The 13,821-nt window shown below is 42.7% G+C and overlaps 2 protein-coding genes across 2 annotated transcripts; one reads left to right on the top strand and one right to left on the bottom strand.

Moving 5' to 3' along the window:
- The first annotated feature begins 347 nt into the window (after positions 1 to 347).
- Positions 348 to 3,910, top strand: sgo1 (shugoshin 1). The gene is made up of 9 exons (XM_085346715.1): positions 348 to 492; positions 1,032 to 1,240; positions 1,389 to 1,432; positions 1,524 to 1,585; positions 1,811 to 2,677; positions 2,806 to 2,937; positions 3,079 to 3,249; positions 3,476 to 3,659; positions 3,751 to 3,910. The coding sequence occupies exons 1-9, from the start codon at positions 348 to 350 to the stop codon at positions 3,908 to 3,910; spliced, it is 1,974 nt and encodes a 657-aa protein (XP_085202841.1).
- An 868-nt stretch (positions 3,911 to 4,778) lies between these two features.
- kat2b (K(lysine) acetyltransferase 2B) lies at positions 4,779 to 13,580 on the bottom strand. Its single transcript, XM_085345904.1, has 18 exons — positions 13,282 to 13,580; positions 12,333 to 12,459; positions 12,093 to 12,238; positions 11,915 to 12,001; positions 11,632 to 11,813; positions 11,350 to 11,541; positions 11,079 to 11,182; positions 10,820 to 10,945; positions 9,934 to 10,067; positions 8,468 to 8,676; positions 8,248 to 8,374; positions 8,038 to 8,148; positions 7,801 to 7,944; positions 7,584 to 7,698; positions 6,616 to 6,646; positions 6,347 to 6,410; positions 6,171 to 6,255; positions 4,779 to 5,908 (listed from the first exon to the last, which is right to left on the bottom strand). Exons 1-18 carry the CDS (start codon positions 13,480 to 13,482, stop codon positions 5,715 to 5,717), a joined length of 2,379 nt encoding a protein of 792 aa, XP_085202030.1. The 5' UTR covers positions 13,483 to 13,580; the 3' UTR covers positions 4,779 to 5,714.
- Between the last annotated feature and the right edge of the window lie 241 nt (positions 13,581 to 13,821).

The following is a 13,821-nucleotide window of genomic DNA, read 5'->3' as shown; positions in this document are numbered from 1 at the left end:
GCAGTCGAAGTTCTCAATTCGAACGGCAACTCTCGGAGGACGGAGGCTGCGATTAAAAAAATTATTATTTTGTTTCCTCATTTTAAGCGCTAAATGTGTTTTTTGCTCGAGTGGTATCATATAAACGGATTGTGTTGGTGATTTAAATATTTATTCCGGTAGGTTTCATTTGGTGCTGTTTTCGAATACAATGCCAGACTGCAGTTAGTGAAAAGTGCGTTGACAAACGTTAACGGCTAGCTCGCACATTAGCTTCCTCGTTTGTTTTGCTCCGATATACCGTTTTGCTACTGCGTTAAGCTTTTGAACTGCACACTGAACTTCGCCGTAATAACCGATCCCGAGTCATGGTGAGAGAACGGACCCAGAAGAAGTCCTTCCAGCAAAGTCTGGAGGACATCAAGGAGAAAATGAAGGAGAAGAGGAACAAACGTCTGGCCAGTGCCTCAGCCCCCAGCGGGGGCCGGTCAAGGATGATGAACAAAACAAGTGGTAAGTAAATAATCTTTTGTCAATTCTGCCCACCCCCAATAAAGTTACCTAATAGAATAGAAAAAATTTGTTGTTATTGAAATAACGAGATTGGGAATGCCTCTCCAGTTTGCTGCATCCATGTTAAACCCACATTCTTGCATTTACTAATCCATGAAGTTACTGAAACACACTATAAGATTGTTTAAAAAAAGGTAGTTGGAACATAAAGCTCCTGGGTCAGCTGATTTCCAATCTGCAGGTGAAGATTTCTGGCATGGGGGATAAGTATAATAAATAAACAGAATGTAAATATAAATTAATTGTGGTAATAGAAATAGAATCTGTGAAACCCAAGTTTTTAATGAGTGTCTGCCTGAGGGCTGCAACTCAAACAGATTGTGGCCAGGCTGAGAGCTGTCGTTTACAGCTGTGTTAATGTCCTTCAGTAGAGCTTTTTTGTCAGCAGCTGAGCAGCCAGCATACCACACTGTGAGACGGTGTGTTAATATTCTGATAATGATGCTGACATTTACTGGATTCCGTTTTTCTTTTCTCAGGAAGTACCTCCACGCACACCATCCTGATGGGTGTGCAGGTGAACAACAAGGCGCTGGCTGTGGCCTTGCAGGCTGAAAAGGAGAAAGTGAGGCAGGCTAATGCAGTGATCCTGCAGCTGAAAAGAGAGCAGCAGGCACTCTTCCTTCACCTGCTTCTGCTCAAGAGAAAGCTGAAAGAACAGGAGGCACTGCAGGCGAATGCTTCAGAGGTACGCACTGTCAGCTGTCAGATTTTTTTTAATTTAATTTTTTAAATTAGGAATGTCCTAAGTTATTAGTAGACCATATGAATTATTTTGAGACACTGCACTTTGAATGTAAAAGAAAATGTATGAATTATTTATTTGCTTCGTTTAGACTAAACCTTCTACTGATGCCAAGCACAACATGCATTCAGTTAGGTAAGGTTTTAAAACTTAATGACTTACATAAAAAATGTTATATGCCTTAAACTGAGTGAAATATTGAGATTTGCTTCCTCTTAAATTACAGAAGAAAGCGGACCAGCCAGAACCTGGACCACATCATCTGTGAATCTTCACCAGTTTGTGCAGGTATGCATAAAAATACTTCAATATCCCAGATTTTTTGTTATGTATTATCCATGACTGTTAACTTATTAACCAAATATATTACTTATTGGAGGTCTTTCTTTTAATATAGTAACTTTGGACATTGTCTCAATCTTATTCTTCTGACATTTGCATCTATCTTAATCCTACAGTCAAGACATTGAAATTATTTAATGTGTGTGTGCGTGTTCGTTTGTTTCTTCATAGACCCTCAGCTCTCTAACAAGAATGGGGATCCTCAGTGTGAAAAACAGGTGACCTTGCCATCTACAGTAGGAGTGCGGCGTCAGCGTACAGATAAAAACAGGAGGAGGTCTGAACGTTTGCAAGAACAGAGGATTCTGGGTGAGGAAGGTCCAGTTCCTGGCTTTGGGTCTTGGATCCCAAGTCCTATTCGCAGTGACAGTGAAAATCTCAGTCAAATGCAAAAATTAGAAGAACAAGAGATGGCAGATCCAGGTTTCGCTGAGGAGTTACAGCACTCTACTCCTGAACCAGTGCCACCCAAAAAAAGCAGACAACAGGTCGCCAGGAAGCAGACACAGCAACAGCAGCTGTCCTCCAAACCAGAACAGGTTTCAAGAAAACCCGAGAGAGGGCGCAAACCAGAGCGTGCCCCATTAAAGAAACCATGGGAGAATACCAAACCCAGAACCAGGTCAAAGAGTCGGGACCGATCAGCCACACGGGCCAAAACGGCACCTCCAGCACAGGGCAATAAACTCAACACTTCACTGGGATTTAATGACACATTTGACTTTGACTGTGAAGAGACCGTCCACATCACGCCATTCAGGGCCAAGGCTGAGGATAATCAGCGAATTACACCCTTGAGTGAGGAGGCTCAAGAAACAGGACAGGCCCAGGCTGAAACTTCACCTCTGATTTCCAAGCACAGTGAATCCAGCTCTTCATCTCCATCTTCTGAATCAGAAGACAGCCTTTATGTTCCTCACAAGACCAGACAGAGACCAGCTTCCCCTAACAAGACCAAGGGCATCACCACTCGAAGAGGCCGGCTCTCCAGCGCAGTCAGAAAGACGGAAAACATCCCTCCGAAACCAGAGATCACTGGTAAGCATTTAGATTTGTTTTTAATCTCAGCTTTTGTTTAATTTTTTATTTGTTGTTGGTCTCTTTTTTTCTTTAACATTTGATAATTGAAGACGTTCTGGTATTTTATTGAATTTTGTTTTTTGTAGTCTTCAGAGATGAAGAGGCAAGTCCCAAGACTACAGGCTCTGAAGAGGCAGCAGGTCGCCTCGATCAGTCACCTGATTTTAGCTATTCTAACAGCCCTGACCCTGTAAAGATAGAACATGATAATTATCAAGGTAGGTGTTTAATTTGTGCCATTAAAAAACGAATTAAACAAAAAACATAATAAACATAAACAAAAAAGTATGAAATGGTAATTAAACTGTGTGTGTGTGTGTGTGTGTGTGTGTGTGTGTGTGTTTGTTCTGGTGCTTCAGAGGCTCGTGGAGAAGGAATGGAGAATGATTGTTTGCTTCCTGTCAGCCCTCTGATTGAAGCTGAGATGATGAGAATAGACAATGTCCTGTCCAATTTTGGAGATTCCTCCGGTGAAGCTCCACCACTTTTACCCCACCAAACTCCAAAGAGGCTCAAATCATGCAAGAAACGTAAGCTGTTACAGGATTCAATCCAAAACTGCATGTCCAGTTTACACATCACTGTGAAAGTGTTCTCTTTCTGATAAATAACCTTTTGTTTTGTTGCCAACATCTTTGAGCACAAGGGGCTGGCTGATTCACCTTTTTGTTGTGTTGCACTGGTGTATGCGTGTGAATTTACCCGTTTCCTTTTTCCTCTTTCTCACGGGTCACGTTTTCCTTCACGTTCCTGCAGGTGGGCTTGGTGTAAGGCCAGCAGGGCGGGGCTTGAGTCTGTGTGATGTGACCAATCTGTCCCCTGCAGCCCATCGTAAATTTTCCTGTGGAGGCTCGTCTGATTCTCGATGCTCCACCCCCGTTCCTATCCGCAAGCGGCGCTGCACCATGGCGGTCAACTACAAGGAGCCCTCGTTGCACGCGTAAGCTCACAAACGCTCTCTACTGCACGTGGTTTACTGTGTTTTTATTTTCTTTGTTACTGCAAGAAAACTCAACATTTCTCCTCAATAGGAAACTTCGGCGGGGAGATAAGTTCACAGATGTGCAGTTCCTCCGCTCTCCAATTTTCAAGCAGAAGCCTGGCAGGAGGTCTGTGCAGAATCCAAGGAATTCAAGGAGCGTGCATCAGCCGTTTGAAAAGTACAATGAGTCTTTTGTTGGGTGTCGCTGAAAGTTGTTGCCTGACTTTGAAGTGATTTTTAATTTAGTTTTTTTTTCTTGTATTACTGTCAGTGAGATTTCTTTGTGATAAAGAATAACTGTGATAATTTTTATATATTTCTTTATGTTTATGTCTCTTAAGCTTTCATTTCTGTTATTTGTCTTTAGGTGAATGTAGTATTAGCCTTCTCAGATTTCCTAATTTTGCCATTTCCCAATTTTAAATTGTTTATTATGAATTCTTTAAGAAGTTTGTTTGTAATTCTGCTTATGTTTCTTCTACTGTATGATAATAAACTTCATATAAGCGTTTACACATCATTGTGACAGGTTAATATCTGAACACAACAAATTTGGGCTTAACTCAATGAGGTCTGGACATCAGTTTTAGTGTTGTGTAGTTGCAAAGGAACACTGGCCATGCAAACCATTTATAGTCTGGTTCTCATCAAAGCCCTGTTTCGTTTTTTTGGGCCTGAGAAGCTCAGCTGTGTTTGCAGCTGAACCCAATTAAGGCTAGCAAGGTCTTTGTGTAGGAAAAAGTGCACACACGCAATTAGCCTCACTTCTGTTTTATTCAGTCTATAAAATAGGCTAATGCTATGTCACTGTAGAAAGCATGAAATTATCTCTCCAGACATTACAAAAGGTATTTTTTTTTCTAAAGCTTGAAAAGTACAAACACCTTTTTTACAAAACAGTAAAAGTACATAGTATTGCACAATCTTTTCGTTTATCTCCAAAGTATAAAGTTATCAATCTCCATCTGCTGGACAAAAATAAGAAATAATAAATTAAGAACTTGCCTTAAGTATCATTCTTCTAAATTACAGCACATAAATAAGAATATACTCTAGATAATTAAATTAGTCCTTAGTCAACAGTGTAATTTCTATGTAAAACAAATTCTAAAGGAAAGGAGATGCTCTCATTCATGTTAACTAATACTTGGAAAAATAAAAGTGCATTTTGATAGTCAAATTGCCCTACGTGACACGATAAAAGCAAAAGATTGGGTTTTTTTTGTTGTCCTTTTTCAGTTCTGGGAAAGAAAATATATGTTATATACACATTTAAAATGTACAGTGGGGTATAAGTGCATTAAAATCTGTACAAATTTAAAGTATGTATTCCTCTTTTGGCAGGATGAACTCTTCACAGACAAACTTTGACTTCATTAACGTCATGCGTGCTCACAAGAGTAGAGTTTTACAGACAGGAAAACTTGGACTCTCAGTCCCTTTTCTCACAGGTAACACTAATCTACCGCGCATGCGGCAATTCCTCATGACATCTCTACCTGAGTCAACTGAGAGGAGGAGGCAGACACAGAAAAGGCAGTATGAAAACAAAGATTAAGTAAGATGGGTGGTTAATCTCTGATCAGCTGTCATGATACAGTGCTTTCAGCACACAAACAACACCTGCTCTGCTTAATGTTTTACTACTGCTCTTCTTTTCTTTCCATGGGCCTCTGAGACACATGGTCAAATACAAAAACTACAATGCTTTTGTCTGGAAACGGAAACAGTCTTACAGTTCTTAAATGAGGCCTTCCCCTTGTGACCCATCTTTCAGGGTATTCTAAGCTACTGATTTATGGTCTAGGCCAGCAAGCATCAAACATTACAAAAGTGTTCATCCAAGACCCGTTTGCACCTTTTACATTAAGATATGTTTCTGAAACCTATCTACTCCAGAATCAGTAGTCGTGTCCTTTGCTTTGCTTGTCTTTTGCATTGTCTAAAACAATAGTTCATTGTCCCAGGACACCCTCATCCTTGTGCAGGTGAAGACAAATCTCTTCCTCTGGTTTACTTCTCAATTAGGCCCGCCTCTTTGATCTTAGTGTAGAAGAACTTCTCCAGTAGGTTCGCACACTTGTAGTACTCGCTCTCTGGAGGGTTGTATTCACGACAGTTTGTGAAAATTCGCTGCATGTCGGCCATAAAAAGCTTCCGTGTCGTGTAGTACCGGCTCTTTAGACGCTCGCTCATTGTCTTGAGGTCTGTAAAAATGTGAAATTTCAATTATGATACCTTTCAGTGGTTGGATGAGTATAGCATTTAACAAATAAACCCCACTTAGTTCATGCTTTAATGCCAGCTGAATAACAACAGTAAAAGATGTGGACTTTAATTAGAAATGATCTGCTGTCGTACCGCAAAACAATGTACAACTATGCAATGACTAGTGCAGACAATTAGTAATACACAAACTGTAACTCATCTCCTCCCCTTTAAGACAACTGTGCTTGTTAACACACGTACCCATGGGGAAGCGTATGACTTGGTAGTACCCAGGTGCTTCTGTTTTTTTCACAGGCTCCATAAAAGGCCAGGCATTCTGGTGACTCTAAAACACATAAAGCAGTCCTTTAAGAAAACTGTTTGTCTGTGTATGTGTGTGTCAGATGTAGACCACATTATACGTGTCTATCCCTCACCTTCACATGTTGGAGGATAGTTTTCAGAGTGCTATACAGTTGATCGGGGTCTTTCAGTTCTTTCCTGAAGAGTGAAAAATGGTAGAAAAAACGATATAAAACTGAGGCTAGCGAAGTGCTATTTCCAGATGTGCATGCGTGTTATTATTGCCTGCAAATTTTTGTCATAAATGAAGGCCAGAGACAATGTCTGACTGTATCACTGTTGACAAAAATGATCAAATATATAATGTGAATACATTAGCCAAATCATTAGTGGAGCATCTTACCCTTTGCCCACAGGCTTCCAGCCAGTTTCACCTGTTGATATAAATAAACTAATATTACACTCATACACCAGAATGGAGTCATTCTCTAGTCACTAGAGGAAGAATAGGTCAGCAACTTCCGTGTAACCACAAAAAAATGCTGGCTGGCGAATGATTGTGCAGAATTTTTTTTGGAAGTAGTTGGATGACCAATTAGTTACGCAGAGGTTGAGCGTGTTGCACTCTAAACCTGGCAAAAGTCTGCAACAAATTCCCATTTAATTGGAAAAAAGATAGACTCTAAACAACTTGCAGTCAGTCTTTGCAATAGCAGACATGATGCTGACTCAGTCTTATTGCTGATTTCTCACTGTCCTGACACACCAATGTTTCTATAGAGATGTTAGCTGACTGGAAGTGGTTTACAATCTGGTTCCCTTCTTCAAAGCAACCACTTCAAAGGCAGGCACATAGCGAGCTGAGTGCAATAATTTTGGTTGCCCTGCAGTCTCCAACCACTGTTTTTCTTGTGTGACATTGCAATTACTGCTTGTCTTGTTGCCACAAAACAAATTCAAAAAATTCATCATAATTCTTGCATTCACGTGCAACCTGCTCTAGTCCTTGGCTGGTAGCCATACATACGGAAAATAACCACCCATCCAGATTTCATAGAGAACAGCCTTTAAATCCGAAAAGTATTTGATTAATTAGCTTTTAGTTCTGCCTAACCTGTCACTCCGAGGAAATTAACAAGGTTGATGGTGATTATAGAGGTAGATGTACGATAAAGCCCATAAAAACCCAGTAGATAATATAACCAATAAGTTGGACAGCTTAATTGCACAGGATGTATGTGGTAAGTGGCCTACTTTCCTCAGCATTAATGCTGTAATGGCAATCATTACTTTTTAATGCCAATAATCTTGTAATGTATCAAGCTACTTTTAAAAGCCAAGGTTACCCAACACTGAAAAAGAATAACATACGTATGCCAGGAATGCTCTCAATGGGAATCTGCCGGACTCCATCCTTAAAACAGGACAGCCCTGGATAGACTTTTCTGATCTGAGCCTGTTTCCTCTCAATCAGCTTCTTGATTATCTGAAGGCAACAAATGAGAAAAAAAATCTTAGTTGAGGGGACAGAAAGAAGCATTTAGATCAATAAAATATTAAAGAGTTCATTTAAAAGTCACCCACACACCTCTTTCTGCTTCTTGATGATGACAGAGAACTCTGTGTAGGGGATGCTGGGGTTGAGCTCACAGCCCATGAGTGTGGCTCCTTCATAATCCTTGATGTAGCCCACATACTTGGACTTGGGAACCTTTATGTCTTTTGAGAAACCCTGATAAGGAGGAAGTAATAATTTATCCTGGAGCTGCCACGCACTGCCTCTATTTATTATATTATTGTTACTAATGGCCGTTATTAATGTTACCTGTTTCTTAAAGTACCCAATGGCGTATTCATCAGCGTAAGTGAGAAAATTGAGGATTTCATGCTTTATGTGATATTCTTTCAGGTGGTTCATCAAATGTGTTCCATAACCCTGCAACCACACAGTCAGACCAGGAAAGGGTTAGAGCCGGCCATCCAGATATCACTGAATACCCACCAAGCTGAGAAATAAAGCTGGGCACGCTCTCACCTTGACCTGCTCATTGGAGGTGACGGCACAGAAGACAATCTCTGTGAAGCCTTGCGATGGAAACATCCGGAAACAGATCCCTCCGATCACTCTCCCGTCCTTGATCAGGGACAGCGTTTTGTGTTTCCTACCAGAAAAAAAGATGAATTTTACAGAGGGAATCTGCTTCTCTATAACCCTCTGAACTTAAGGTGGGACGATGAGGCAGAGTTACACTCACGGATCGAACACCAGCCGCGTGATGTACTCCTTGGGCATGCGGGGAAGCTGATGGGAGAACACGTTCTGAAGGCCGACGAGCCACATCAAGATCCTCTTGTTGGGCTTCTGGTTTAGGGAGTTCCCAATGACGTGGAATTCAATCACGCCCCTGCGCTCCTCCAGGCGGGCGGCTTCGTCACGTGCAGAGTGAGCTGATAGCAGGCTAGTCTGCACAGACAGGAAGGTATCAAATAAATCATGGTCCAAAATTTGCTGTGATGTGCAGAGGACTTGAACATTTTGTGCAGGGACAATTAACCTACGACTAAAAAAAATAAATGAAGTGCTATACAGACACATTATGGCAGCTTGGAAGGAGATTAAGACCAATTACCATGAGATCTGACACTGACAGGAAAATGATTAGGCTGGAAGGATGAGAAGATTTACAATTATCTAATGACTTTAATTCTTTTTACTCTTGTTATAAAGTGTCAGCCTGGAAAATCTGATAGAGGCTGTGGGTCTGGATGGTATCTGTGAAGATTACATAACTGCCCTTTGCAAATCTGCAGTGCCTTCTTATTTCTCTTAAAAATCCAAGACTTGAGTCAGATTGAAAAGCATCGCAGGTGATGCCAGTTTCAAAATAAACTAGGAGTAACCCCAAAACAACTGAAGAAGAGAGCACGGGCCATTTCCGTTTATCTTCACTTGATTTACAGATGTGAGACGTCTTGACTGACAGAAAGGTTTCAAGGGCGACCGTGGCTCAGGGGGTTGGGAATCGCATCTGTAACCGGAAGGTCGCCGGTTCGATCCCTGGGCTCTCTGTCCTGGTCGTTGTGTCCTTGGGCAAGACACTTTACCCTACTTACCTACTGGTGTTGGCCAGAGGGGCCGATGGCGCGATATGGCAGCCTCGCTTCTGTCAGTCTGCCCCAGGACAGCTGTGGCTACACCTGTAGCTGCCTCCACCAGTGTGTGAATGTGAGAGTGAATGAATAGTGGTATTGTAAAGCGCTTTGGGTGCCTTGAAAAGCGCTATATAAATCCAATCCATTATTATTATTATTAAGAAAACAGCTGTGTATCAGAAGCTGGAGTGATATGCGCTGGTGTGTCTTCTCACTTTTACTTTTTGTCACATACAGCAACAGTGTAAAAAGGGCCGTTATCTTATCCCACTCATAGATGACACCGCGCCGCAGTGATTGGCTCAGATTTCATATGAAGCTCGCGATTAAGTTTTCGACATGGCAAAGATAACATAACAGGGAGCGTTATACAAGAAGAGGAAGTGGAAATCATCAGGCCTCACAAGCACTCGGATACAGTTTCTGACAAACAGCTTATAAGTGGGCTATAATTATAGAAATGATAGAATTTTAGCCCAAATTACTACTTATCATACTTATCATATGAAGATTAAATTCACTTCCAACTAATTGGGCTCCATGCTGTGACTAAACAATAATGGGTTACCTCTGGAATGGCAGCAGGATCAGCGATAGTCGCCATGACTTCATTGATGAGGTCCATGGGGATGTCACCAACCACCCTGGGTCTCTTGTTTTCCTCATGGGAAAGGGGCTCAGAAGGTTTACGCTTTTCTCCAGCTGGGGAGTGTACACAGAGGAAAGCTCTCATTACTCAAGGGGCTTTATGTTGTAAGGTAAAAACAATATTAGAGAAAAAACCCCAACAATCAGACGACCCCCTCTGAGCAAGCACTTGGCAACAGTGGGATAGAAAAACTCCCTTTTAGCAGGAAGAAAGCTCCAACAGAACCAGGCTGTGGGAGAGGCAGCCATCTGTTGTTACTGGCGTTAGAGGGAAAAAGAAGAAAGCAGGTGGAGACAGAAATCCTGGAAACTGGTTCTACAGAATGAGATGTTTGAAAGCTGAAGCCTCTGCCTCCCATTCTACTTTTAAATATCCTAGGACCCACAAGTTAATCTGCAGTCTGAGAGCAAAGTGCTCTGTTGGGGTGATGTGGTACTGTTGGTATGGTTGGTAAACAAGTGACGGACATCTGAAGTCTACTATCTTCAGTCTTCATTTTAAACCTATATGTACTTTGTTTGTTAGAAGCAGCTCTGGGGTTTACTTCACCTTCATGTGATGACAGATCTTAGAGGCAGCATTTAAAACAGGGTTACACTAAAAGCATAAAAATCTCCAAAACTAGAAACGATCTTAAAGGACGGCTGACTTGAGTCATTTCGCTGTAAAGTAGAAACCGTTCCACTTTTAAATGTGTAAAACAAGGCTGACTTTACTCAGGTCCACACTTTTTGTTGTTGTACTGTTACGCAATAAGTTGGCTTAACTGAAACCTCGTGAGTAATAACAGGCTTGTCAGCAATACCTGGGTTTGGCTCCAGTACAGAAGCTGCCTTCCTGGCAGGACTGACACTGCCGCAGGTGGACGGGTCCACTGACACGGGACTGGTGCTGTAGTACAGCGGCCTGGCCACTGAAGCAGCACTTATAACTACACAAAAAAAAAAAAAAAAAACCACAGAGGAAATTGAATTTATTCAGTCATAGGCTTTAACCTTTTCATAAAAAAAACAAGTGTCATCTTGAGAGGCGTTTCGGCGAGGGTGTGTGGGAGGGCGTGTCACCTGTGTGGATAGGAATCTGCCCTCCCGCTGCCCCTGCCAAGAAGTCTTGGCTCCAGATTGGAGAGTTATGACTGTAAACCTCCTCCTCCAGCATTGACAAGAACCTGAGCAGAGAAATCACAACAACTACTTAACTATATTAAAACAAGCAGTCAACTTTACATAAGTGGCTACGGTCTGGTTTCATACTGAGGATGTGAAGCACATCCCAGAGTGTAGCTACTTGAAGGCCTGTGTGGCTAACTGAATGTGAGCCTTCTGTATCTCTTACTTGGGAAAGTGTGTAAGAATGAGTGTGCGTTTCTCAGGAGGGAGCTTGTCCTTCTCCTGTCTGGCCTGCTCCAGCAGCTGTTTCCTCATCACAGTGAAGACAGAACGCAAAAGCGTCCGCCCAAAGATCTGAGTGGTCTCGTAGCGGGGCAGGCTGTCACAGAACTGAGGAACATTGCAGTAGCAGAGCCATCTGGAACAAGCATATCCCATAATTATCTTACAGCTTGTAACTGTACTGGTGCAGGAAAGGCAGGCACAAGATATCTGTCTACTCTGCTACCTAGTGTAGTTGACTTTGTATCCAGCTGCGTCGTCATTGGGCACCCTTTGGCGTCTTTGAGAGGGCGTTTCCAACTGCCAGTAGTTGATCTGGTTGAGAAACATCTTAGCCAGCTCCATAATGGTTTGGCGTTCTTTAGATGGCAGGTGGCTGAATTTGTACTGGACAAAATTGTTCACCCCCTATTTCAGAAACGTGGAGTAAAAGAAAGAACAAATACATCAAAAGTAAGATAAAGATCAGAGGATGAAAGAGTCTGTGCAGTGGAGACTTATTTCTCTACCTGCTCGATGCTGGGCTTTTCAAACGGCGGACTCTCCTGTGCTTCTAACATTGGTTTACCCATCTGTAGGATGGACTTCCTCAGCAGCTGACAATGGAAAAAGATGGCGTTTGTTTAAAGCGAGCGAGATCTGAAAACTCTACCTTGCTTCAAATCGAGTGTAAAGCAATAAAATTACTTTGAAGAGGGAAAAGTAGACTTGTTTAGTGTCAGCATCCTCCTCTTTGTGAATGCACGTGTACAGATACTCCACATCCAGAACAATACCAAGAAGCCTGTTCATTTCCTCCTCTGAAACATTTTCTAGATGGGTCACATGATCACCTGGAAAGAAGAAATAAGCCAATGAAATTCATCTAGCTTACCCTTCTTGGTATTATTTTCTGATGCAGCTTCTCTGGTGGGCATGCCGACTTACCCAAAGTGTGAGAGCAGCTCCGACAGGGCTCCTGGAGGTTGACTGCGTTGGACTGCTGCTCTGTTTGAGGAGGTGTAGGAGGGGGGTTCTGACTTTTCCAGCCATTACACTTACAGGCTCCTTCAGCCTGCGATAAATAGAGGTTAAATGAGTACAAGCAGGCACAAAGACGATATTAAAAGCAGCAAATGAGCAATAAATGGGGGCAGATTACATAGAACAATTAAGGAAAACCATTCAACTTGTTAAGTTTTGCTTTTTTATTACATAAATATCTTAAAAGCTTTTCCAGGCTCTCTCAGGTTAAACGAGAGATGTTATGCCCGACTTTCTACAGTAACAGGGGGCGGGGACATGATCAGCTGAAGGTGCTGTTCTGAGCATGCGCCCTGAAACAACAACAAACTCCGCCCCCGCCAGCAGCTGTCACCCTGTCAAAACAAAGACCCCGTCCCTCTCTGCGGATCATACGCTGCATAAGCCCAATAAACTCCTCTCTGTTTACCCCCCCTGCTATGACGGTCTCGTGCACGACCACACACACGCACACAAACACACACGCGTATCCAGACCTTGTGCACACAGCCAGCTACTCCCAAAACCAGCGTCAAGCCAATGTTTACGTTCACCAACCCCCCACCTTGACAGAAGCAGTAACACTGTAACAGGCTGCAGCTGCAAGGCCCCTGCTGAAAAGTCCAGATGTAAAAAAAGCCCCTCCAAAACACTTAATGTGTCAGGATTTTATTTTTTTAGTATTACCTCTTTAGTAACTGGTTCATGCATGCAAAAGAAAAAACACAAGAAACTCAAGTGCGGCAATGGCTTCCTTTGCTGTGCTTGCATTTTGAAAACTATTGCAACCAAGCCCAGGAAATGCAGCACACTTTAAGTATGAGCCCCGAAAACTACCCCGCTTTAAAGCCCTGCTTTTGCAGATGTGGCATACTTTGCAGGATGAATACACTCCGAGTTTTTCCAGTTTCTTGGGCCGAGGCGAGGAGCGTAGTTGTGCCTTCTTCACGGCGATACGTGCGGATCCTCTAGCGGCGCCTGAGCCCTCCGTGCCTCCGGCTCCAGGAGCGGCCGGAACCAGGCCCGCGGCTCCGATGGCCGGCGAACCTTGCTGAATCCCAGCGCTGTCGGCCATGATTCCCACCGAAACCCGAAGGGACCGCCAGCCCGGGGAATATTCGCTGCGCCGTCCGCTCTATTCCACAAACGGAGGATCAGACATGGCGCTCATCCTTATTTTCAATTTCTCGCTGTAGGCCCATTTTCCTCCGCTAGGGGACCTTCATGGGATAGGCCAACTCCACAACAATTCAAAGAGGAGAGGTCACAAAATGCAACCATTTATAGCAAAATTTCAAGGTCAAACGTGATGGGAGCGGGAAAAAAAAGCGGATCCATACTTTCAGTCAGGCACAGGTGACTTCCAAGACTATACTGAAAAATTACTGAAATTAATAGCAACACCATTTAGAAA

Source organism: Diplotaxodon limnothrissa, linkage group LG22 (assembly GCF_057381915.1).
Source record: "Diplotaxodon limnothrissa isolate DT_005_m linkage group LG22, D_limnothrissa_male_GT1.1, whole genome shotgun sequence".
In the NCBI taxonomy this organism is placed as follows: domain Eukaryota; kingdom Metazoa; phylum Chordata; class Actinopteri; order Cichliformes; family Cichlidae; genus Diplotaxodon; species Diplotaxodon limnothrissa.
Note: the sequence above shows the minus strand (reverse complement) of the source record. Positions and strands in the feature narration are given on the sequence as shown.

What these genes read in the sequence shown, in the direction of transcription:
- sgo1 (XM_085346715.1), top strand. Translation starts at nt 348, where the DNA reads ATGGTGAGAGAACGGACCCAGAAGAAGTCCTTCCAGCAAAGTCTGGAG. An exon ending in GCTCAAATCATGCAAGAAAC is followed by an intron (nt 3,250 to 3,475) that starts GTAAGCTGTTAC and finishes ACGTTCCTGCAG; the next exon opens with GTGGGCTTGGTGTAAGGCCA. An exon ending in AAGGAGCCCTCGTTGCACGC is followed by an intron (nt 3,660 to 3,750) that starts GTAAGCTCACAA and finishes TCTCCTCAATAG; the next exon opens with GAAACTTCGGCGGGGAGATA.
- kat2b (XM_085345904.1), bottom strand. Translation starts at nt 13,482, where the DNA reads ATGGCCGACAGCGCTGGGATTCAGCAAGGTTCGCCGGCCATCGGAGCC. An exon ending in TGTACTGGAGCCAAACCCAG is followed by an intron (nt 10,068 to 10,819) that starts GTATTGCTGACA and finishes TACACTCCCCAG; the next exon opens with CTGGAGAAAAGCGTAAACCT. An exon ending in TTGGGTACTTTAAGAAACAG is followed by an intron (nt 7,945 to 8,037) that starts GTAACATTAATA and finishes CCTCCTTATCAG; the next exon opens with GGTTTCTCAAAAGACATAAA.